The sequence below is a fragment of the Alosa sapidissima genome, chromosome 4 (genome assembly GCF_018492685.1).
Source record: "Alosa sapidissima isolate fAloSap1 chromosome 4, fAloSap1.pri, whole genome shotgun sequence".
Lineage (NCBI taxonomy): Eukaryota > Metazoa > Chordata > Actinopteri > Clupeiformes > Clupeidae > Alosa > Alosa sapidissima.
Window position 1 is genome coordinate 31,039,185 of NC_055960.1, and position 24,263 is coordinate 31,063,447.

Sequence of the window (24,263 nt, forward strand, 5' to 3'; positions counted from 1 at the left end):
CATGCTAACCCAACTCCTTAACCACCACTATGCTATCACTGCCCCATTTATAGACTCAAACCTTCCTTACCTGCCCACTACGTAACACATTCCGCCGTTGCCAAGCCTCCCAACTCCTCCGCTTTCTCCTCCTTTTCACTTGTTCTTCTAAGTTCATATTACCCCTTATCCATAGCGGGTGTCAGTGGACATCTCACACACAATCTACACTTGGCATCCCAGGACTACTGCCAGCCATGAAGCTAAACATGCTTATTCTCACCGCTTAATATCAGGCAATGTGACGGGCAAACTAGACAACTCAAAGAAAACTCAAAGAAAAACCTTAATGAACGTACACAGCAAATTAAACCCCTGACAAGTGTATTAATTTCAAAAGCTTCTTAAAAAGATTTTAATACACAAAGATACCAATTTTTTTGCTTCTAATTTAAAAAAAAAAAAAAAAAAAAAAAAAGCTTCAAGTCTTGCACCTGCGTGTACGGGTACATATGAGAAAATGCACATGTGCCTAATGTAATAGGCATGTTGGTCCTGATCATTTCCAGCTTTTTAAAATTGCATATTTTCTGTTGTCCAAAGAGATATGAAGGGTTATGAGGGAAGGGTCACAGTGTGTGGCCAGACAGTTCTGACCCATCGCAAGGACTTGACCGCTGAACATACGAGTCTCATTATGGCACAGAGTGCCTGACTAGCTCCACAGATATTGGCTTAGTAGGAGTAAATATGGCGTATTCACTCACAGGTGTAGAGTACAAAAAGAAAATCTCTCTCCACATCAGCTCCTTTAAATACTGACAAAAAAACCTTTCAAAACTAGTTGTTGGCCTACTGGTTTTCGTTTTTTTTTTTTTTTTTTTAAAAAGACAGACTAAATAAAAGCATTTGTATCTCTCAATGGAAAAAAAAAAATCAGTTGAGCACAGTCTTTTCATACAGGTTGAACAGCAGAGGACACAGCTTGTGTCTTGTACTCCTCTTTGCTGTAGGATATACAGTCCGCTTGTGTCTACAGCAGGAGGCATTTATTGCTCCTCTTGCCCCGTCTAGCCTGCAACGCTGCCCTTGTGGCCATCTCAAACACCTCCCGCACACCATCCTTGGTTTTGGCAGAGCATTCCATGTAGCCAAACGCACAGATCCGGTTGGCCATGTCCCGGCCTTCCTCTGGCTTCACAGGCTCCTGAGGATGAGAACAAGATGCCGCCATGTCAAGATCATCAGGCAATGGATCACAACAAGCAAATTATATCATAAGAAAATCAAATGGGGGTTGGCATACAAAATGAGAATTCTGTTATTTTGGACACATAAACCGGCAAATTGCATTTGGTCAGAGGGAGCATTCTGTTATTTTTGACAGATAAACCAGCAAATTACTTTATGTAAAACAGATATTTTTACAAAGGAAAGGATGCTAATGAGCAGTATGGGTAACACCAACACATCAACGTTGACTCATATTAACACTCAATACTCACATGAACTCACCATCAACAAGACAAAAAGAATGTAAGAATGGACTGCAAGTTATTTAGCCCAAGTCCACCACGGTGTGTAACTGCATATAAGCATCCCAGTACACACAAAGCTTAATGATAATAGAAACTTGCATGAAACTAACCAAGTTTGTTTTGATTTTTTTTCCATTGCTAAGCCATCGCTGTCTTGGTGAGAGCACAAATGTTGCTATTTAAGGCCTACACAGTGAAAGAGAACATAATTTTTGCTAAATCTAATCTGCTCAAGTGACTGAGGACGACTGACCAATGTAGTGAAACTTGTGTAGGCACAAAGCTGCTTGCAAACTTTAAACATCCACACAAAGGTTTTTTTCAATCACTGACAAGAAGTCATCCTTTTTATTTCAAATGTTATACCAAAGATCCTTGATTACTAACCCTCTCTGGTTATACGTTGCTACAGCAATCATGCATTACCCCTTTTTATTTTTAGACTCTGATATCACCAACTCATAGGTCTACCTGTTTCATCTTTGCCAGCTCACGACGGGTGTGCTCATCATTCCGCAGGTCCTTCTTGTTGCCCACAAGGATTATTGGAACGTTGGGACAGAAGTGTTTAACTTCTGGGGTCCATTTCTCTGGGATGTTTTCTGGACAGAACAGAGCAATGCAAGTTTAAGAATAATTAATGAAAAGGTGGTGTGCTTTATATGCATTGCTAAAAATAGAAAGTGTGCAGACATGGATGACTGACTGCATGTTGCAAGACCTCACTTACCCAGACTGTCAGGACTGTCAATAGAAAAGCACATAAGGATGACATCAGTGTCTGGGTAGGAGAGAGGTCGCAGCCTGTCATAGTCCTCCTGGCCAGCAGTATCCCACAGAGCCAGCTCTACCTGTTATGGCAGACACACACCCAAGTTGAACAAGCAATGTTAGAAGACAATAATACATACATTACTACAAATACTATCTGGATGAGAAAGAGTGGACACTATAAAACGACATTTTAAATGAATGTAGTGTGACTTTAACATTGTCGTTTACTTACCTGTTTACTGTCTACTTCTATGTCAGCAACATAGTTTTCAAAGACGGTTGGTACATAAACTTCGGGGAACTGATCTTTGCTGAAGACGATAAGTAGACACGTCTTCCCGCACGCTCCATCTCCAACTATTACAAGTTTTTTACGGATTGCTGCCATATCTACACTGTATTGGGAAAGATACATGGAGAATATTACTATTAAATCACACATATGCCTGACACAGTACTGCATTTCAATCACAACACATAGCGTTACGTTAGATGTAAGTTATGTTCAGACGATTAACGTTTAGTTCAAAGCATCTTAGAGTGTCTTGAAAAGTAATAAAATGTATTATTATTATTATTATTATTATTATTATAACATACAGTTTTAACATTGACGTTAAATTGACTGAGATGTGGATAAACACTAGTTCTGCTAATTGACTAGCTAGCATCTACTTCAAAACAAACCCAACATAGCTAGTGCTGGCTAACTTGCTAGGTCGTAACTTTGGTGTAAGGTTACAGATAACTGAAAATGAAATATTAACCATAAACACGTTGTCTTATTCTATATAACCTTGCAGTAAATTGGCTTACATATGAAACCGCTCTACTGTGCCTTAAACGACGTTACAATTATATGTCAGTATCACCAAATGCTGCCCGACTATCCAGAGGCCTTATACTCAAAGTTGGCCACTTACCGCTAGCAAAAAAAAAAAAAAAGGACTGCTAAGATGGCTAGTTAGCCAAGTGACAAGGGACGGAACGTTAACGTTAGCTAACTACCAAAGCGTAGCAAAATAATTCAGACTGGCGTCAGACATATACCCACAACTATCAACAAAAGTAAACAATATGATTAATTACGATGGCAACTTAACTATACGCGATTGTTTCAAAACCAATAATGTTACCTGGGGGTGGCTACTGAGTTAGTTAGCCAGACCGCTAGCTGGCTAGCTAGGAACATAAGGCGGAAGTGATTAGGGTTACATACTGGACTTCTTCGACTCAAATAAACCCATTTGTATGGCCTCGTACGTCTCCCTAGTATAAGAAATGTATTCTTTGCCTCACCATAAACAATACAAAGCATCACTCTTACCAATAGTTAGCTGTTTGGTCAGTGTTTTCAATCCACAAAGTAGCTGGATAAAGGTTAGTCAAACGCAGTTCGCGACTGGTAGCGTTAGCTAGCTAAGAGGCAAAAGCAGAAGGGAGGAGTGTGGGGGTTGGGCGAGACAACGGGTCATTTGGGAAAATATGTAGTTCAACAATGTCTGTGTCTTAACCAGCTAATTTTCCACCTGAGTCCAAAGTAATGCACTTTATGCTAAACTGTTTTATTTTATTTTAGTACAGTTCACGAAAGCCACAACTCAATAGGGACACAAACCAATTGCCAATTATACCAATTACTGTTTTGCCAGCCTTGAGTAGACCAGGCTGCAGGCTGTGATCTGTAAAATCATACACTGTAAAACAAAGATTCTAGAGCGCATCTTTGCTGTAAAATAAACTGTGATGTTCTAGAACCTCTATCACACAGGTTTACGTGTTGCCTAACAAAGCGATTACATAGTTTCTCTTTCCCCCTATCCTTTGTTAGTTTGTCAGGGATGTATGTAGGACAAAAAGAAATCATATTTCACTTAAGCTCTTCCTTGTGATAAAATACATTGTGACAACCTCAGCATGCAGTTATGTTGCCTGAAACTTATCTGTTGTTTTTCTACAAGCCTAGTTACCTTTAGGCCCACATTGTAGGCTTTGAAGGTATGTTTTTTTTTTTTAGGCTTTATCCACTTTCAATTACCTTTAAATATGTTCATATTAATTCCATCCAGTCTTGTTTGAAATCAACATATTAAGGAAATATGTGTGTTTGACATAAGTCTTACATTTTACTTTGGAATGTTATCTTCCAAAGTGCGTTTTGCTTATCATCACAAGAGGGCAGCACTGTAAAATTCCTACAGTAGCCTATCTCAGAGGACTAGTGATGGGGAATGTTGCCTACCACTATATGTAGTCTACTATTTTTATAACAAAGACTAGAACTTTAAAAAAACACTAAGATCTGCAAATAAGAGAACTTACACACACAGTTGTAAATGTATAGCTTCAGCAGGGTAAAAAATAATATCTTGTGTTTGCTCATGTCTTATGGCAATAGAAAATTGCTTCAGTTTATACATAGGTTGACAGATTAACTCTATATGTAGTCCTGTGTACTACCCAACTTTTAAGAGTTGTTCAGCACTCTGAATCTTTATATATAGTGTACCGTAATTTCCCTACTATAAGCCGAGGTTTATACATTGATTTTGCAAAATTTCTTCAGCTATGAGGTTAATACACGGGGGCAGTTAATATGTTATTAATATGGTTTTTGTTTTTTAACTTGCATAAAACATTGTCCTGCGGTTTATACACAATGTGGCTAATACATAGGAAATTACTGTATACAAAGTGTATATTTTGCTGCGCATTGCTGTTAATATGAAGGCTACACCTTGTCCTGTACTGAGCTATTAATAACAAGAGTTCTGACGCTAAGCCTGATAAGAAGCTTGCCGAGACAGTGACTTCACCATTCCAGGAACGCTCACTTGGAAAGCCTGTAACATTAGCAGCCAGCAAGAGGCAGTTAGTTGATGTACCAAAAACATACTAAAAATCTCATTTCCATGAATACAGTAAATCCTTCTAATTCAAAAATAAGCAAAACAGGTTAAAAAGTACAAATTTACTTGAGAACAGATATTTATAAAACAAACAGTTAATAACAGTCACATTCACACAAGTTACCAATCATTATTTTTTTATGTCCTTATTCATTTTAAATTGTTATGGGGTTTTCCTCCTCATTGGCCTTATTCAGTCTGGATTCACCAGAAGTGGCATAAAAGTATGTTAGTACTGCATCCTGCTGTGCTGAAGTCCTGCTTAATTGGTATGTTCGTTCTGTCCAGGCTTTGCAGGACCATTGAAGAAAAGGAATTTGTTTTGAGGCCTTTGACGTCCTCAGATGTAGAAAGGGTACTCCTGCAGAAAAAGCACCAATGGCCCAGGTAAAGGCAGTTGGGTAGGGCTGGGGGCATGGCGGTTGATAACAAGGCGTGTAAGGTGCTGTAAGGAGGGAAAGGCCTGGGGTTTGTGGAGCGGATATCGAAGCTTCAGGAACACAGCGTCACCTTTGGGTGTCATAGACTCCCATGACTTGGCCTCATCTTCCTCCAGTTCACCCTCTCCCTGTCTTTGTCCATTGCTCACATAGTGCTGGACCAGACTGGGGACACTGGGGAAGGAGAGTAGGCTGGAGAGGGCAGGGGAGCTGGAGTCCAACCGGAAGAGACCACAGTTGTACTCGATGCGGACACTGGTGGGGCCAAAACAAGTCTTCACCGACAGCGTCAGCATATAGTGTGGATGACTGCTGTCGCGCACTAGGAAGGTGCCCTCATATGCATCCTGAAGAGCAATCTTGGCCTCAGCTGCTGATATGGCTCCCCAGTACCAGCCTATCAGTGGAAACAGAATAACATTTTCAACTCACCCACTGGGGGCTATGCATTATTTCATTTACAGCACTGAACGACCAGAAAAGCACGTCCTGTCACAGATATATCAGTATGAAAGCGGAAGTGGATGTGCATCGGATGTGGATGAGTGGAGTATGCCACTAAAAATGACTGTAATGTAGTAGTTTGCTTTGTGTAAAGGCATTTCCCAAATGATTACGTGCAATATTACACTGAGGGAAAAAAATGTTGGATATACTTAATAGTGATTCTTATTCAGGTCCCTTATATACAGACACAATTTACCAAACTAATTCCAGTGAAATAGTTTAGCATTATATGAAATAAATGCCATCGGTTTCTTTATTTAATCATGTTACTGCAACCTAACAGTGTTATGCATGTTTTATAAGCTGATAGGCAGTTATGCATATAGTCTCACTCTGACTGTACTGAAAATATTGCAATGCCACTTCTGTTAGCATGCCTCAGGCATTGGACTGTTATGTGTGTTTTTCGTTGCTGTTGTAAGTACAGTTCAGTCCCTCTTGTGTCTGATGTGTGAAACAGATGTTGTCTGTCTGTTGTCTTTACTTCAGAAGAACATGAAACAATACAGTGTTGCATGTTCAAGATACAGCAATTTGGATTCGGGAAGTAGCAACATTCCGAATCATTCATTAGTGTTAAGAACCACTGAGCTCTTGAGTGTTACTAATATACCTGACATGCTCATGGTGGTAATAACCAATTTAACATGTCAAAGCAAAACATAACGACACAGCCCATACCTGAGGTATGAAGCTGCTGGAAGGTGTTGCTGATGTGCAGCAGGTCTGTGCTGGGGTCCCACATGTGGGAGACAAGACAGGTACAGGGCTGGTGGTGTGACACAGTCTGCTGTCTGTTGCCTCCATCACTCTGCAAATTCCTCTCCCTGGCGACCATAGCTGAAGGCAGAAGGCAGCCTTTGCAATGGAGTACTAGAAGTGAAAAATAATTCTGTTGAGAAAACAGAATGATAAGGTATAGTGAAACCATCAAGACTGCATCTGCACCAAAGTGCATCTGTATTTTTCCCCCTCCATGAGGTAGGCAGCTATCGCTTTTTTTGAAAGTTTCTTAATTTGTTATTGAGGTCAGACAATGTTGAAACTTGTAACAAGACACAGGATAGGAGGGAGCACATGTATTTTTAGTAAGTTGCTTACTAAAATGTATTTCAACGCACTGTTTTCATCACAACCAAGGGCCTTTGATACAAGACAACTTTTTTTTTATTTACACGTTCTAGTGATGAGTCTTTAACTAACATGAATAGGCTACTCTAGTAATAGATAGATAGATAGTCTTTATTGTCATTGCCACTTTTTACAAAGGTACAATGAGATTGAAAGTGCTGTCAACTCATGAGGTATGCATAAGAACAATAAATAGTTTAAAAAATACACATATATAAGAATATAAAAAGAATATAAACATATATTTCACTAGTTATGAACGGGAATGGTTCTGTACAGATTTCACAAGGTAAAGACTATATACACATCATTATACTGGTGATAAAAATCTGTACAGATTACACTGGTAAAAAACATACTCCACAATAGAATTTGCACAATGGGTTAGGGGCCAAGAATAGACTATGTCAAATTTGAAGAGTTAAGGGCCATGATTGCCTTCGGATAGAAACTATTTTTTAAACGGTTTGTCCTGGTTTTCATTGTTCTGTATCTCCTGCCTGATGGCAAGAGCTGAAAGTGATAACGACCTGGGTGTGAAGGGTCCTTTGAAATGTCTATTGCCTTCTTGCGGACTCCTGAACTCAAGAACCGAAAAGGTCAAAATGAATATAAGAAAGAGAACAGTGTGGCTAATTACTCAGACATGTTTAAAATGACCCATTTTTCTCAAAAAATTATTTAAACATGTATAGCACTGGCTGATAAATGAACCGAGCTTTGTTTAGGGCCTGTTTCTCTTTGTGAACACACAGACAGTTGAAATATAACACATTGATGTTATTTAGAGTTATGTCACAAATCAGTTTCTACTAAATTATTATTATTATTAAATATTGATCTCATTCCTTTTTCTCACTACAACTTTGGTGTTTGGGTAAGAGTACTTTTCTTTTTGTCTATTTACAATAAAGTGCATTTAACCACCATACGACAAGAGCACTATATATGGAGTGTTAATTTTTTTGTTAATTTTACAGAGCCTCACCTCTTTTATGCAGCATATCGTTTTCCAGATTAATTTGAGGAGAAATATCTATGCATAAATTCATTCTATAAACACTACACTACCTATACAATAATGACATCAGATCTTGTTTTCCCGAGCTACAAAGATCAATCTTTGAGAATTTGAGAACAATTTATCGGTAAATAAAGTTGAGGACACTTACAAGGGTGGGGTCTGAAAAATCATATAACATTCAATACAATTAGGAACTGCACAACGATTTCGTAAGTAGCCTAATAGGCATTTGTAATAGACTAGTTTAGTCGTAGTCTGAATAGCCTACCCATATGAACCTTCGGCAAATGTAGGATGAGAAGGTCTGCGTGCTAACCAGGCTAGTTGCTCAGTCTTACCTTAATGTGGGTCGGTAGCCTACAGAATCAACACACTGAAGTCCATCATGAGTAAGTAAAGTCATATTTTCACTGGAATGCGGTATAATCAAACTACCATCAAATGTAAAACCCGAGAAGATATTCGAGATTTAACTGTCAACCCGCCAGCACCAATAAAACGTAATGTTCATGAAAATGATCGCCTAAGCTACCAAGAGAGAATGCACGAGAAATGTAAACAGTTTCCCTTGAGATATGAAAAACTCCCCAGTTCAACAAATTGAAGAGACAAAATTCTGGGAATTTATTTCCAAGAATAGCACTGAATATCGACACTCGCAGCCAATGGAGCCTCGTCCGCGCGCTCCGTTTCGCAGAACTGCGGTCACGACGCGCAGCCTTTCCATTGGCCCCATTGGGAAGCTCGTGATGCCATTTGAAGCTGTACAGTCGATTTCTGCTAATAGCCGACACTGGTAGGCTACTGTCGTTCCTAGTAATCGCTTTCCAGGAACCGTGAGAGGGCGACTGCAGTGAAATGAGCTACAACCGAAGCAGCTCAACTGAAGCTAACAAACCTCCAAAGCAGCTTAAATGAAACAAACAAACCATTAAGCACGATCTATCAAGAAGATGTTGGGAATAGGCTAGTCTGTTGCGAGATAGAGACAGTGACAGCTCAATAACAATAAACACACAGGAGGCTTAGTGCTGGTTAGGCCTAAATGTACAAGAAAAATATTTTATTTGGTGATAATCGTTCATTTTATATGTGAAAAATATTAAGCATTCTTATTAACTGATTAATCAGCACCGACTCCATGTCTTGAGTGGGTTCCTGCATTAGGAACAAAGTGTGGGTAGAAATAGAAATACAATGGGTGATGTCACCACTGTACAGCAAAATAAGATATAAGAGGGAGAGTATGAATGTAACTTGGCTCAGGCAGAATAAAGCCAGTTAATAGTGTAGCCAAGGAAGAAATGTGGAAAGCAGAGGCAGATGTTGTTGGAGAGTGTTGAGGTGCTAGTTTAGCTCTCCTCCCCATTCTCTCCTCCCCCTTTTATGAGCCGCTTGTTGCCCCTCTTGCCAGGGGGACCACGGGGCTTGGCGAAAGTCTGCTTCACAGAATTTGATTTGGGGTGCACTTCTTCATATAAGAACTCCTCCGTCAGCCCTTCACCACTGTCAATCTCCATCTGATCAAACACACACAAAACACATTTATTAGACTTACTGATATTATATATTTTTTGAAGGTACTTTTAGCTTTTTATGGGTTTTTCCATTGAGGGCTACACAGTGTTTGTCTATCTGACCCTATTTACCTTTTTGATGACCTCAAGATGGTAGTCTCGCTCCATCTCATCTAAAAGTCTGTTTAGACAGCTAGAATACAGCATCCTCTCCTTAATGCTGCAGTTGTGGCCGGGCATCGAGTAGATGAACACTGATGGAGGGAGAACGAGAGACATAAGGAGTTCAGAACACATAAACATAAACTCAATATGTAATACATTACTATAATAATCTATTCTGTTGTATGCAGGAAATAAAAAAAAATGAACATAGAGAAAAGTAGTGGGAGCAACTGACATAACATGTGTGATACAGGCTTGCATAACATAAAAAAGTAAATAAAATGATCACTAAGATTAGGTAGTTGTGTTCAATTTCAGATAAATTGTTCAACCCTGATCACTTCTCTGACACTGTTTGCAATGGGTCCATTGATAATTGAAAACTTGAAATGAATTGCAGCTGATAAAGGTTCAGCACCTAGCTATGTGGTGCAAAAACAATAACCTGGCACTCAATACCAGAAGACCAAAGAGATCATTGTGAATTTCAGGAGAGCCAAGAGCAGGGCACACATCCCCCTCCACATCAAAGGTGCTGAGGTGGAACGTGTGTCTAGCTTTAAGTTCCTTGGGGTACACATCACTGAAAATCTTTCTTGGTCTCTCAACTCCTCCAGTCTGGTGCAGGCACATCAGCGCCTTCACTTTCTACGAACCCTGAAGAAAGCACACCTATGTCCTAGGATTCTAACAGACTCACTAACTGCATCTCTGTATGGTATGGCAACTGCTGCTGATCGCAAGGCACTACAAAGAGTAGTGAAATCTGCCCAAAGGACTATTGGCTCCCAACTCCCCTCCATCCACAACACATATCATTAATGTTGTACAAACAAAGCCAAATCCATTGTCAAGGATGCCACCCACCCAAACCATGGTCTTTTCAGTCTACTCCCTCTGGCAGGCGATACAGGAGCCTGCGCTCCCGCACCAGTAGGCCCAGGTACAGCTTCTTTCCAGAGGCTGTAACACTGCTGAACAAAACTTCACCTCCTGTCTAGCACTTGCACTTTAGCTGTTACTAGTTTACCTGTTTACTTTTTTACTCCTACACTGTTTCACCTATGACCCACTGCTAACACTCCATACTATACATTATATTTATATATATTTTATATATTCCATAGCCTGCCCATAAACCTGTGCAATATACTACATATATATATATATATATATATATATATATATATATATATATGTAATATATATGTAGTAAATATATATATATTAGTTATATAGAATGTCTGTAGACATGTCATCTGGAAAACCTGTGTTTATCCAACTATACTATACTACTTTATTCTCTCTAAATGACAATAAAGTTGAATCTAATCTAATCTAATATAGATGAACAAAGCACAAAAGTCTCAAAGCCTCCAGCCTTTAGGGGTTCACAATGACACCTAGTGGACAAAAAATGCAGCTTCATTGCAATGCATTATTGCAATGAAGGGTGATGTCAATGTTGTACTGACCCAGAGATTCCAGATGCTGTCCCTGATGGGAGTGTTTGTATAGAAAGAGGTGATAACGTGGGGCGTTCGCGGGGATGCGGAATGGCAGATCCCGTGTCTCTGTGGGGTTTGTGTGGACTAGTTCAATGGTTTCCTTCTCAACATTCACTTTCTGAGAATAGACATGGAAACAAAAGAGCTATGTTGATTCTCACACAGGCACTTTAAAAAAAAAAAAATAATGTCCTTAAAAGTATGCGAGTTTAAACTTCTGTTCTGTACAGTTGGTAAATAAAATAAACCCCAAGCTATGATGGCATCTTTGCACTTAAACATGCTCAACTCACCAGCTGAATATAGTTGATGAGTTTGTGTTTAAGCTGCACCAGAGCTCGTTTGGCCTCCTCCTGGAGAGGGAAGGCTAGACCTTGCAGCTTGTTTCCTACACAGATCTCCGTCATTACCTGCAACACACACACACACACGCACACACACACACACACACACACACACATAGCGAAAGAGAGAAAGAGAGAGAGAGAGAATACAATGAGGACATGCATCATATAACTGTACTTATACAATAAATAGATACTTTATTGATCCCCAGGGGATCAATAAAGTATCTATCTATCTATCTATCTATCTAACATGAACCAAGCAAATACTAGCCTTCAGACATTGTTGTCTATGTGTGTGTATGTATGTGTGTGTGTGAGAGAGAGAAAGAGCAAAGGAGAGAGAAAGAAAACAAATACAGCATTAGTTGCAGTAATTACATGGGCAGCACACCTTGGGTCGTCCTATTGGAGTGGGTAGCCGTCTGCGTTCATCCTGTTTTAGTATAAAAATACTGTTTAGTTCATTATCTACCAATACTCAACCTGACTACATTTAAATGTACCTAACCACCTGACCATAATACACATTTTACGACACAAAAACTATGTATGTAGGTACATATATCTCATGTCATACTAACAAAGCTCTAACACATGCTTTGATGGCAAAAAGCACTTCAAAACTAAGACACACAGCATAACTTACCCTCACCACTTTGTCCTGAAACAGACAATAGGAGATGTACAAAACTATGTGTCAATATCAGATTCAACATTAGCATCAAGTAATCTATTAATTGAGAGAGCTGTATTGTGTATGTATGCAATATTCAACCAGTCATGGTTCAATCAGTCATGGTAAAATTAAAAAAGGGGAAGACCAAAAGTCTACTGACCTCTGTGAGTTTGATTCGGTGCAGCTCCTGTTCGGCAGTGGTCAGAGGAGCTGGTGAGGAGCAGGAAGACATGTGTCTAAGGTAGCCCTGGAAGCACATATCCTCCTGTACAGAACAGTTCACACAGTTACACAGCTGTGTAGGTTTGTAAATGGTCACAAAGGTAAGGTCACATGCAGTGGCAGCAGACTTCATCCTAACAATTGGACAGTTGTATAGCAGTGGGACAAATTTTCAAGATATGAATCAAAAAAGTCAAATGTATATGTTTAATCTATGTGGTAATGTGCATAAAAACATGTGTAAAGGACCTATATGTCAGAATCGACTGAAGATTCTGGCCCACCTTGAGATAGGGTAGAGTCAGGTGCTCATGAATGAAATGAGCAGGCCTACAGTGGAACACATCCTGACAGGCTTCTCAGTTGTACGTCTCAATTACAGGGAAAAGACTCCTAATATTCAGACTAATTGAATGATACACTGTGTTTGGCTGAATGCACCCTACAAGGTGTAGTATAGGCCTACTACTCTTGATAGCATCCTGGGCTCTTCAGTGTAGCTGTCAGCCTCATATTTTAGCATGATAACGCCATCTTTAAACTGCCTGAAGTGAGTGCTTGAGAGACCGGCCCACCTGAATTGTGCCAAACATTTCATCTTTCACATGACCTCCACCAAACTCCTTCTTCAAAGTGGCCCTTGTGGCAGCATACACCATTTTCAGCCTCACCTACAAGTATTTGTACACACACACACAAGTAGAGCAAAAGAGTCAGTCAACATGGGGCAACAGCACCCTGTGCACATGCTTTGTGTGAAATTCTGTCAGTGTTTGTGTGGCTAGTGGGTTGTATGTACAGGGCAATGGTCCGGTGACCAGGAGATGAAGATCCACTCATAGCCTTGTGCGTTCTGAGAGTCCAGCCGGTACAGGATGTAGCAGGGCTCCTGGGCGTCCAGCAATGGAAGCAGGAAGTGGTCATAGTCGCGGTCCCAGCTCTGAGAGGGCTCTCTGTATGACCCCAGAACAAGCTGCTCTGAAACACAAAGCACAACTCCCATCACACACCCTGTAGGAACACACTCACACTCCATAATACTCATAATCACCAAATACAGAGACTTTATAATGCATCCCATAATAACATCCCATATTTCACAGCACCCTATAATAATACAATTTACAGGCTTCATAATACAACACACACACACACACTATATATACACAGAGAGAGAGAGAGAGAGATAGACACTCAGACATGACTCCTCACCGTTCCTAATGACAATTTTGATTATCCTTATTGCTCCTCCACGGGCTTTGGCTAAGAATTCCCTCAGCTCAGAAGTAGCTGCGGCAGAAAGACAAACAAACAGATATGTGTCAGACCAACACAGTGGAGGACAGATCAAAAAAGGTGACACAGGAAAAGAAAGACAAGAACTTGTATAGAAGATGAGGATATTAGACTCCTTGTGAAAGGAGCAGATCTGATATCCAGGCCTGGCAACGTGCAGCATGACCGCACGGTGGTAGGATATAGGGCATATAAGCATTTCAACTTCAACAGTTTCAATTTCAGCTACTTTTACGTGGATGACCTATGGTGTATTCAATTGCAATGTGGACTATCATAACTGATCCCAGGCTGTTTGAGGTGATACAATTTCCTAAACAAATGAATGACTGACATCCTCTGAATGAACTGAGGACTGTATCCCCACCTCACCTTCACCATGGTTACTGAGGAGAGAACCATCAATAATGCAAGTGCAGCAGAGACAGGTGAGGTAGTGCTTCCGCCCTTAGCTCCAGTTACTGATGGTTCTATCAATTGTCATATACTTCATGTTAAACTAAAGAAACCCTTATCCTAGTTCATAAAGACCCCTCCCTTCCCTAAAATATATTAAAAGCTGAACTCATTCACATAAAAATTGAGTCAATGATGCAATAAATGTAGAAACCTATATAATTGCACACTTCTAAAATGTGGCACTGGAAAGAAAGTACAGCCTTTAATTTATATATTATATATCATTCAGGCCTATATTCTATTTATCAGCCTATAAATGTTGACTTAGGCCTAATGACTGAAGTCATTTCACAAATCACTTCAAACACATTATGCCTATTACCACCAAATTGTTTAGCGGGTCATACATAGCCTAGACCAGGAAATTCACCTCCATACATTGACCATCAAATTCAAAATGATTATTAACAAAGTATTCTTTTGAGCTGTTTCCAGTCATTGTACTTACCGTGGATACCAGTTTGATGAGACATCACGACTGTTCTGCCAAAACCTCGCAGGATCTTTTGCGTAACACAGGTACTCCACAACGTATTGGGAACCTGTCTATGTGGTCCCAACTGCACTTCCGCGCCAATGATATCAACGCTCCGAACCAACTTTGGGGATTCCTAACCTGTGAAACTTAATCTGCGGAACTAGGGGAGATGTGTAATATTGCGCCTGTCAGTAGATACGCTGTGTCAACCACTGGTCTGAAATTCTTCGCGCGTCAATGACCATAAACTGTCATCGATGCTACACAGGGGCGTTCCTTCTCCAAAAGCACCTGTTGACATACGCAATCATTAGGGCAGAGCAGATAGCTTCGGCTATCTGGATCTGCATCCGCTACCGGCTGGTATGATATTATCCCCAATTTGCGTTACAGTCTCATTATCTTGCGAATTCTCTCTTGTGCAGTTTAGGTTAGATAACGAGTTCCGTGTGAACGGTAAAGACACATTATCATTCACTCGGGTTGGACCGGATCCTTTCAGCGAGGTGCCGCAAGAGTGGGCTCAAATTCCATCAACCTGGTCAGTGACACGCGACACCCCGCGTGCGGTTGAACCCATCCCCATACCAACCAGCTCGATGCTGTTTGCCTGTTCCCAGATGAGCTTAGAGCTGGCTGATAGGAGCCTGGGTCAAATTAGAACAGTGCATAGGCCTGTGTGACCAACATTTTCGAGTTTTGGCCTGAAAAATGCATCCTTTCATTTACATAACACATATAGACTAATGAGTTTCATAGGTTGTATATTAATACTTAGGCTACCCTTTTGTGTGGTAGCCTAATTAAATCACCTGACTTATGATCCTAAGGGAACTCATTAGACTGAAAGATTAAAACATAAAATTGTACGTTTGTTTGTGTGTGTGATTGTGTGTGTGTGTGTGTGTGTGTGTGTGTGTGTGTGTGTGTTGCGATAGGAGGACGCGTACAGGAGCCTCTGCGTACACAGATATTGGCTACCGAGTATACTGGTGATGGGTTCATATATAATTTACTCAACAGTGAGTACACAAACCCAGATAGCATTCATTATTCATCAGCAGAGCCTCCAACTAGCAAAAAGATACAGGCCGAGGCTACTCTGTATTACACAAGCACCTGTTATGTCATCTACTTATATCGACATGCCAACTCATTTATTTTATTATGTGCAGACAGTAGGCCTAGCCTAGATAACATTCTGCCTTACCACTCTGCTAAATAATAGTAACCGTATCGCCTTACATTGTAGCCTTTCACCTGTGACAGGCAACATTCACTCTACCCTCAGCACCCCCAACCTTCCCCCAGTCCTCTCCACACACACACACACATAACTCTGGACTTTCACTTCACTTAAACAAACAATCTTTTAAAATTATGATGAAATTAGTCCCTAAATGGCTTATTTCTTCATTTACTTACTTCCCCTTTATTCCCTGCAGCTTTTACTGATGATGTACTGCTCTCAGTTGTGCATGAAATAGTATAAGTATAAGTATATATACTCTTTTGATCCTGTGAGGGAAATTTGGTCTCTGCATTTAACCCAATCCGTGAATTAGTGAAACACAGCACACAGTGAGGTGAAGCACACACTAATCCCGGCGCAGTGAGCTGCCTGCAACCACAGCGGCGCTCGGGGAGCAGTGAGTGGTTAGGTGCCTTGCTCAAGGGCACTTCAGCTGTGGCCCACTGGTCGGGGCTCGAACCGGCAACCCTACGGTTACAAGTCCAGAGTGCTAACCAGTGGGCCACGGCTTAAATGTAGGCTAAGTGACAGCAGTTCAGTATCCTGATGACTTGTGAATAGAAATGGTATCAGATATGGATCTAAATGCTCTTGTACTGCCACCCAGATGGCAGGAAAGTGAAGACTGTTGCAGGGATGATTGGGATCAGAGAAGATACGCCTTGCCTTCCTTCAGAATCACTGGCTGTAGACATCCTGGATAGCTGGTATCAGTATTTGTGATGTGCTGTTCCTTATCTAACCAGAGCTTTGCGGTCATGGGCAGTGCTATAAGTATATATACTCTTTTGATCACGTGAGAGAAATCATAACAGGCTATGATGCTACAAGGATTCTCTCAGTGATACACCGGTAAACATGGACAGATTATAAACTTTCGGGCCCCTGGGCCCAGATATATTAAGGGCCCCCCACTAATTGTCGCATATGTGTGTTTTTAATTTCTTTGATGTGATTTCCTGTATTCTGGTGCATTTTTGGGATGGCCAATACTTTAATTCAATCAGATTCATAGCCTACATCCTGATGTGTTGATATTGAGGCAATGATTCCATGCAATGGCTTGGGCTTCAGGGCCCCCTGACCCCTTAGGCCCGTGCAGTAATCCATCCCAGCCCCACCCCCCCCACCCCCCGTTGTCCAAGTCAGCTACCGCCACAAATTGAATCCAATTCTGTGGGAAACACTGCATATGCTCACTTTGTCCTGCACCTGGCCTGAAAGAACAATGGGATGTGCACACAACCACTTTGCCAAACATCAACAGGGTGTCCACCAGGGAGCAGCACACATTCCTGTGGGGCACCACTATTGAGTGACAATGTGGAGCCGATCATATCTGTTTGACCTGTAGGCATACTAGTATGGTGGGAAGGGAGGACTTGAGCGCTTCAATTTTATTGTCATATGCACAGTGTTACACAGTACAATGAAAATCTTATTCTGTGAGTCCCGCCAACAGCAGACAATAATAAATAAATAAATAATAGTAATGATAAAAACAACAGTAAGCGTAAGAGTGAGCCCTGCTGAAAAAAAGCCTGACCAGCTTAAGGTGGCTTGCTGGTTGACCAGCTTGTTCGACCACTCTATGACCATCTTACAACTTACAAACAACTTTATTGTCATTGTGCAGAGTACAAGTACAAAGACAACGAAATGCAGTTTGCGTCTAACCAAAAGTGCAAAAAAGCGTGTATGATATACAAAGTATAAACAGGTGGTGCATAGACAGGACAATATAGTGCAGTGTAGACAGTAGTATACAGTTGGTTTACAGAAGGTTTTAAATATAAATGTGCAGTGCATTAGCAGTAACCTTATAAGAGCAGAATAAATATGGCAATGTAGTACAATGTATGAACAACATGTACAGATATGTGCAGTGTAGTAGCAGTAACATTATAAGAGTAGTAAGAATAATATAAATATATGCAGTGTATTAAAGAGAAACTATGCAGTTTTGGCAATTTCTTCGCTGTTTTCTCGCATTTTCCTTGCAAGTTTCTCTGCAGAGCTTCAGAGTATATATTTTACAACACTCCTCAATCTGTCAGTCTGCCTTTTCCTCTTTCCCCGTTCCTCCGACAACGGTTTACTCGCTTTCTGCTTCTTTTCGCTGGCTCTGCCATGACGAATGTCTAGAACCTTGTTATAGCCGGTGCCTGATGTGTATGTGTGTAGTGCAGTAAAGCAGTTCGTTACATCGCGAGGCTGCGAGACTTTCTGTCGGCCCACCGGCCCAAAGTTGCAAGGGCATTTTTTCCGCTCACAGGTGCTAGGGGGAAGCGAGACGGTCTCCATTCAATCCGAATAGTCATATAACCATTTCAATAACTCTGAAGCTGTTCAGATAAGGTAAATTAAGCTAAAAAAAATGCATAGTTCCCCTTTAAAGCTCCCTTGTGTAATGTTTTCAGTTGTTTAACAAAATCAACATTTCCCATTCATAAATGTGGCCCTATTCATGTTTAATTACCACCATCACCAATTCGAAGCATACGTATTGGCTTAGAAATCCTCATTTACATCTACATAGTATGGAGGCAACTCTCCATGTACGTGCGCCATTTTAAAATAACGGTGGCCAGCAAGGGACATATGTGAAATACAGCTCAGTCTTTGGCATCTGCATGCATAGAAAAAACATTAGCTTGGATTCATCTGCAGAATTTCCCTACATTCAGCAATGTATGTTACGAACCCATTTTCTACAATTTCCGACATTGAAATTGTATTTTCCAACGAAATACATAAGGAGAAAAATAACTTTGTTCGTGATCTGTCACTGTCTCACTTGATCTCTAGACCGAGAGACAGTTGATAAACTAACCTAACATAGTTTTGCTAAAACTAGTAGACTACCACAAAGTTGCTGAACGTGTGTTATTTCAGGTTAGTGTTCAACAATATACAAATTTAACCAAGTCCTTAACTGCTACCTAGCTAACGAACATCACTAACGTTAGCCGTTCCCATTCACTTTCCGTTTACTGTGTTAACGTGTGTTAACAGGCAAAAGGAAACTATTTCTTCCATGTCTGAAAGAGTGTTTCATTGGCATCACACAAGCAATGGCAATAAAATAGTACACAAAATTGCTTATTCAGAGAAAAGTTTATGTTTTGACACATAGGAATCCGGAACTAGTGGCATTTACCGTACCGCTAGCGTAGTTCTAAACGAGGCAGCGCTTGAGAGTTTGGTTGCAATATAACACCTAACCACTAGATTGGAGAAATTCTTACACAGGGGTCTTTAACAGAATTAGTTTGCTGGTTGTCACAGGGATGCAGAGCTAGAGTTAAGTAGGGTGACATCCACAGGGAAGAAGCTTACTCTGAACCTGCTGGTTCGGGTGTGGAGAGACCTGTAACGCCTCTCGGAGGGGAGTGGGGTGAACAGTCTGTGATTGGGGTGAGAACAGTCTTTGATCATGCGCGCCTTTTGCAAGCATCGCTTGCCCTGGATGGTCTCAATGGAGGGGAGTGATGAACCGGTGATGCATTGTGTAGTTTTCACCACCCTCTGCAGTGCTTTCCGGTCAGAGGCAGAGCAGTTGCCATACCATACTGTGACACAGTTGGTGAGGATGCACTCGATGGTGCAGCAGTAGAAGTTTACCAGGATCTGAGGAGACAGGTGGACCTTCTTTAGTCTCCACAGGAAAAAGAGACGCTGGTGGGCCTTCTTGATCAGGGTGTTGAGGGTCCAAGAGAGGTCCTCAGAGATATGGACACCCAGAAACTTGAAGCTTGTGACACACTCCACCTCAGTCCCGTTGATGAGAATGGGGGTGTGTGTGCTAGCTTTAGACTTCCTGAAGTCCAAAATCAGCTCTTTAGTCTTCTTGGTGTCGAGAGTCAGGTTGTTGTCAGTGCACCACTATAGGTGCTGGATCTCCTCCCTATGTTTAAATGGATGAATATGTCTTTGATGCATGAAAACAATGTTTCTGCAGATGAGTCACTCGCATTATAAAATCCAAGAAAGGTGTTATGTGCCCTTAAATCCGAATCCACAAACTGCAAACAACATGAAAATTGCTCACTCGTGCTGATATCAGTTGTTCCGTCTGCTGTGAGGCCCAAGAAAGAACAGTGGCTAGTTTGAGACATGATTTAACGTTGGATGGCATGAGCAAACATCCCGAGAATTTCGTTTTGAATTGTATCGGACATCCAATTATCTCTGCGTAACATCCATTCTCTTTCTTTCGGGAGAGCATGCGTCCTCTCCAGCATCAACTGCCAGAGAACTCCATCTCGGTGAGCGTGCCCTCTGAGTGGCAACCCTTCGTGGCCCAGGAGCTTGATTGACCAGAAAAAAAGCTCCAGCACAGCCCTACTTGTAGCCTGGTCTTGAGTGGCAATATCCGAGATCACAGCGTTGATTGGTGTTAATTTTAAGGATTCCAAAGCACGCACTGAATCCGAGTGCAATCGGATAACTCATGTTGAGCAAATTTGTCACAAGCTTTCTTCCAGTTACTATATCCACCCACTCATGGCCGTAGCTACCATAGAGGACACCGAGGTCATGTCCTCGGTATTTTTTTCTTCAAGTTTTGTTTCATTTATTAAGTAGGCTACAAATAGGCCTAGCCGACGAGACAATTATCTTTGCATCAACGGACCGTCACGTGATACCCTACCTCTGACATGTCAAAACGAAAGTAGAGTCGAGTCGGCTATCGCGGAGTGTGTCCTAAACTAATTAACGAACGCAACGCAGCTCACATAGTTTAAAAATAAACTTCAAAATAAACTTGACGTCTTGTTAATTTCTGCCAGTAGGCTAATCTTAATTCACCTGACCTGAACAAAGGCTGTCACAAAGTTAACGTTTGGAAAGCCAGCAGAAGAGCAGACAGAGAAGGAGGGAAGGTGAGAAATGTAGGCCTACTTGGTTGAATACAATAACTAGATGCAATAGGGCTACCAATGAGATGCTAAATAATGAAAATGTATGTTGAAATTCAGTGGAGATGCAGTTAGCTAACCTGCATTGAAAACAAAGCTATATCAATGTTATATAGGATGGATAATGTTGTGAAGGATATTATCTCATGGCACAAATATTACCTATTGTCAAATTATATCAATTATATTATTGTTCAGTAATTTAGAGACTTGTTGTTTTAAGAAATCCAACACAGGAGACATGGGATAGAAATCAGGCAGTTGAGAAGAAAGAGGTGAGGCGCAGTAATCCTTTATCCGTGGCTTTAGCACATATAAAACAAAGCACAGAGTCAGATTCTCTAATGTAATGTAGCCATTTCCATTGGTCAAACCACCCACATTGAAATGAACGCTCAAACTTTTCTGGTAGGGCTTGTCATCTTCTCTGGCACCTATCCAATGTGTCCCGACTTCAGCAGAGTCCATGCTAACGTCCAGCTCACAAACTTCTCTGCTCGGGGATGCTGACATGCTAACGACGCTAGTCTGAACCGAGTTTGTGTCGGTGTCAGCCCTTGACGCAGGTTCACCCGCCGTTTCATCGTCATTGTTGTTTACATCCTGTGTCAGAAATACGTTTCTGCTGCCTATTGCTAGTCATGTCCAAACGAATGTGAGGTGACGGAAGCACTTCCTGAGGAGTAGCCTGGTCTTTTATCAACGAAATATTAAAATAATGAATCATTAGTTTCTATCGTATACACTGTTGTGTCTATTCACCTTATATGAATTGTGTTTTCTAAATGCATTGATTACTGGAGGCACTAGTGGGCACTAGTGACAAGTATGTAATGAGATGAGAAAGAGAGAAGTAAAGTTCTGCTGCTCCTCCGCTCCTGACTGCGTGTGTGTTCATGTCTTCTTCTGAATCTGAATACGAACTAACAACAAAACATACACAGCCCACCATTTTAATCCCATATCAAACACAGTCTTTTAAAAAATAAATAAATAAATAATTTCACGTTTTTAAGTAAAATATTATGTTACTCCACCAAGGGCGCGGGAAGGGGGGTGCTGAGGGTGCTGCAGCACCCCCTGCTGGCAGGAGATAGATTAAAGAAAAAATATTATATATATTTTTAAATAATTACTAATTCGCTGTCTGACATTATTTATATTTTTGTATGTGAAATGATAAGTCAAATAGCAAAAAAGGGTTATGGATAGGTTCGAATATAGGCTACTAAAAATTAACAGTTATAGAGATCAACGTGAACGTTAGTCAGTTACTGTAAGAACCGTAGCGTGGTTTCATCTATGTGATAGCGATCAAGTGTGTAGGCCTACGGTTGATATAGGCCTACATATTTTATGCGATTTACACGTTCAAAAAAACCATGGATAAGCTGAAAGAAACTTTAATTGTGTTTTACAGTTTTGCAAAAATAATAAATGCATAGCTAGTAAAATCATTTCACTATCCTAGTCGCTAAGATAGAAATTATTAGGACACATACTTGCTGTGGAGACGACACACTTTAGGCTATTCAGAAATTATTTGCGAGATCATTGCAGCCTGATTATTAGCCTATATTTAAAGCCTAACATCTCTGGTGGGGTTTTGACGATCAGAAAAGTAATTTTCCTTAGCTATACTGAAATAGGCTAACGATGTCAAGTGCGCTTCTGTGGGGGGTTAGGGTGGGCGCAGTGGACTCGGAGTGCTGTCGCGGAACATTGGAATTTGTGGCTGCCCAGGACTTTTCTAAAACTTCTCGCTATCACCCGCACACCGCACTAAAATGACGTATTTAGCAGTCAAAATCCTAAACATGTCCAGGGGAGGGAGGAGGGGGGAATCGTCGGACATCCATCATTTTTGTTATTCAGCACCCCTGGTCAAAAATAGGTTCCCGTGCGCCTGTACTCCACAGCCCCATGGGGGGCTGATGCTATGACGAGGGAGGCTGCAGCCCCCGCAGCACCCCCCTTCCCGCGTCTATGCCATTATCTGCCAGCCTTGTCCTCCTGCTCACACCTGGGTGGAAGGCGTCGCTAGGGCTGTGTCATCCATCTTAAAATAATAAATTCTTCTGGCCAACCATGGCTGCCCAGGGCAAGAGGCATTTAAGGCATGAGGCTTTTGCAGGGACTTTCCAGGAGCTCTGCACAACTCTTGGGAACCGGAGCTATTGAAGGTGGCGTTGAGGGGGGAGCATTCTCCAAACTCAACCGACTTATCTGGATAACCTGCCAGTAATAGAGTAGGCTTCGGCAGATTTACCTCAGAGAGAAACGCAGCCAGCTTCAGAACAGATGGGTGGCTGCCACTGCTTTTGCTGGTGATAAAAGAAAGGTCCATGCATTGTACATCCCTGAGCACCTAGTTCTAGCCTGACGAGCCAGACCCACATTAAAATGTAGGGTCTGGGCACTCACGAGAAAAGTGGATTACAGTGGGGTACAGCTCCATAGACCTCCATTAATTCTGCATTTATTCGTGAGCGCCCTCAGAGAATGTCTAATAAGTGGAGAACCGCCACTCTCGGGAAACTTCCGGTTTCTGAACTGGTTGCAGTTCCTTTTCTGATTCCACATGAGGGCGCTCACGAATAAGTGCAGAATGAATGGAGGCCTATGGAGCTGTACCCCTTAAATCCACTTTTCTCGGGATATATTTTTTTGCCCAGAAATTCGATTGTTGCAGTCAAAAAAGGGGGCAGAGAAAATACAAACCGCTGAGTATTATATTGTTTGAGTCACTTAATTGTTCTAAAAAGCCTTTCAAATGTGTCAATGACGTAATTCATTCGCAGAAAGCTACCCAACCCAACCCAACCTGTAAGAAATCGAAAGGACGTGACTACTCGTTCATTCAACTTTTGAACTATAATCCATATTGAGCTTGCAGAAACCACAATCAAATCTTCAATTTCTCAACGACAACCAGGACAGATTTAGCCGTCTAGCTCCATAGACCCCCATTGTTTTTGCACTTATTCGTGATCGCCCCTAGCGGAACTGCAACAGATTGCAGGTACAATGGAGTTAATAGGGAGTGATGCGGCTCTCCGTAAACGGGCTCTGGCGCCCTCATGTGGAACCAGAAAAGGAACTGCAACCGGAAGTTTCCC

The 24,263-nt window shown here is 41.3% G+C and overlaps 3 protein-coding genes across 6 annotated transcripts; all 3 read right to left on the bottom strand.

The window, feature by feature from the left end:
- Positions 1–864: 864 nt before the first annotated feature.
- On the bottom strand, positions 865–3,772 carry LOC121707072 (rho-related GTP-binding protein RhoA-B). Of its 3 annotated transcripts, none has more exons than XM_042089318.1 (5): positions 3,619–3,772; positions 2,524–2,686; positions 2,248–2,368; positions 1,989–2,119; positions 865–1,186 (listed from the first exon to the last, which is right to left on the bottom strand). In XM_042089318.1, exons 2-5 carry the CDS (start codon positions 2,677–2,679, stop codon positions 1,013–1,015), a joined length of 582 nt encoding a protein of 193 aa, XP_041945252.1. In that variant the 5' UTR covers positions 2,680–2,686; positions 3,619–3,772; the 3' UTR covers positions 865–1,012. The 3 variants fall into 3 exon arrangements, with proteins under 3 accessions (XP_041945252.1, XP_041945251.1, XP_041945253.1); XM_042089317.1 differs by lacking the exon at positions 3,619–3,772 and adding an exon at positions 3,428–3,449; XM_042089319.1 differs by lacking the exon at positions 3,619–3,772 and adding an exon at positions 3,108–3,235.
- A 1,548-nt stretch (positions 3,773–5,320) lies between these two features.
- LOC121707789 (cytokine-inducible SH2-containing protein-like) lies at positions 5,321–8,996 on the bottom strand. Of its 2 annotated transcripts, none has more exons than XM_042090603.1 (3): positions 8,641–8,996; positions 6,829–7,020; positions 5,321–6,037 (listed from the first exon to the last, which is right to left on the bottom strand). In XM_042090603.1, the coding sequence occupies exons 2-3, from the start codon at positions 6,983–6,985 to the stop codon at positions 5,541–5,543; spliced, it is 654 nt and encodes a 217-aa protein (XP_041946537.1). In that variant the 5' UTR covers positions 6,986–7,020; positions 8,641–8,996; the 3' UTR covers positions 5,321–5,540. The 2 variants fall into 2 exon arrangements, with proteins under 2 accessions (XP_041946537.1, XP_041946536.1); XM_042090602.1 differs by having other exon boundaries at positions 6,829–7,039; positions 8,641–8,995.
- A 381-nt stretch (positions 8,997–9,377) lies between these two features.
- twf2b (twinfilin actin-binding protein 2b) lies at positions 9,378–15,218 on the bottom strand. Its single transcript, XM_042089641.1, has 11 exons — positions 14,941–15,218; positions 13,950–14,027; positions 13,537–13,715; positions 13,313–13,408; positions 12,676–12,780; positions 12,486–12,500; positions 12,231–12,272; positions 11,786–11,902; positions 11,460–11,610; positions 9,952–10,073; positions 9,378–9,822 (listed from the first exon to the last, which is right to left on the bottom strand). Exons 1-11 carry the CDS (start codon positions 14,963–14,965, stop codon positions 9,655–9,657), a joined length of 1,098 nt encoding a protein of 365 aa, XP_041945575.1. The 5' UTR covers positions 14,966–15,218; the 3' UTR covers positions 9,378–9,654.
- Positions 15,219–24,263: the final 9,045 nt, after the last annotated feature.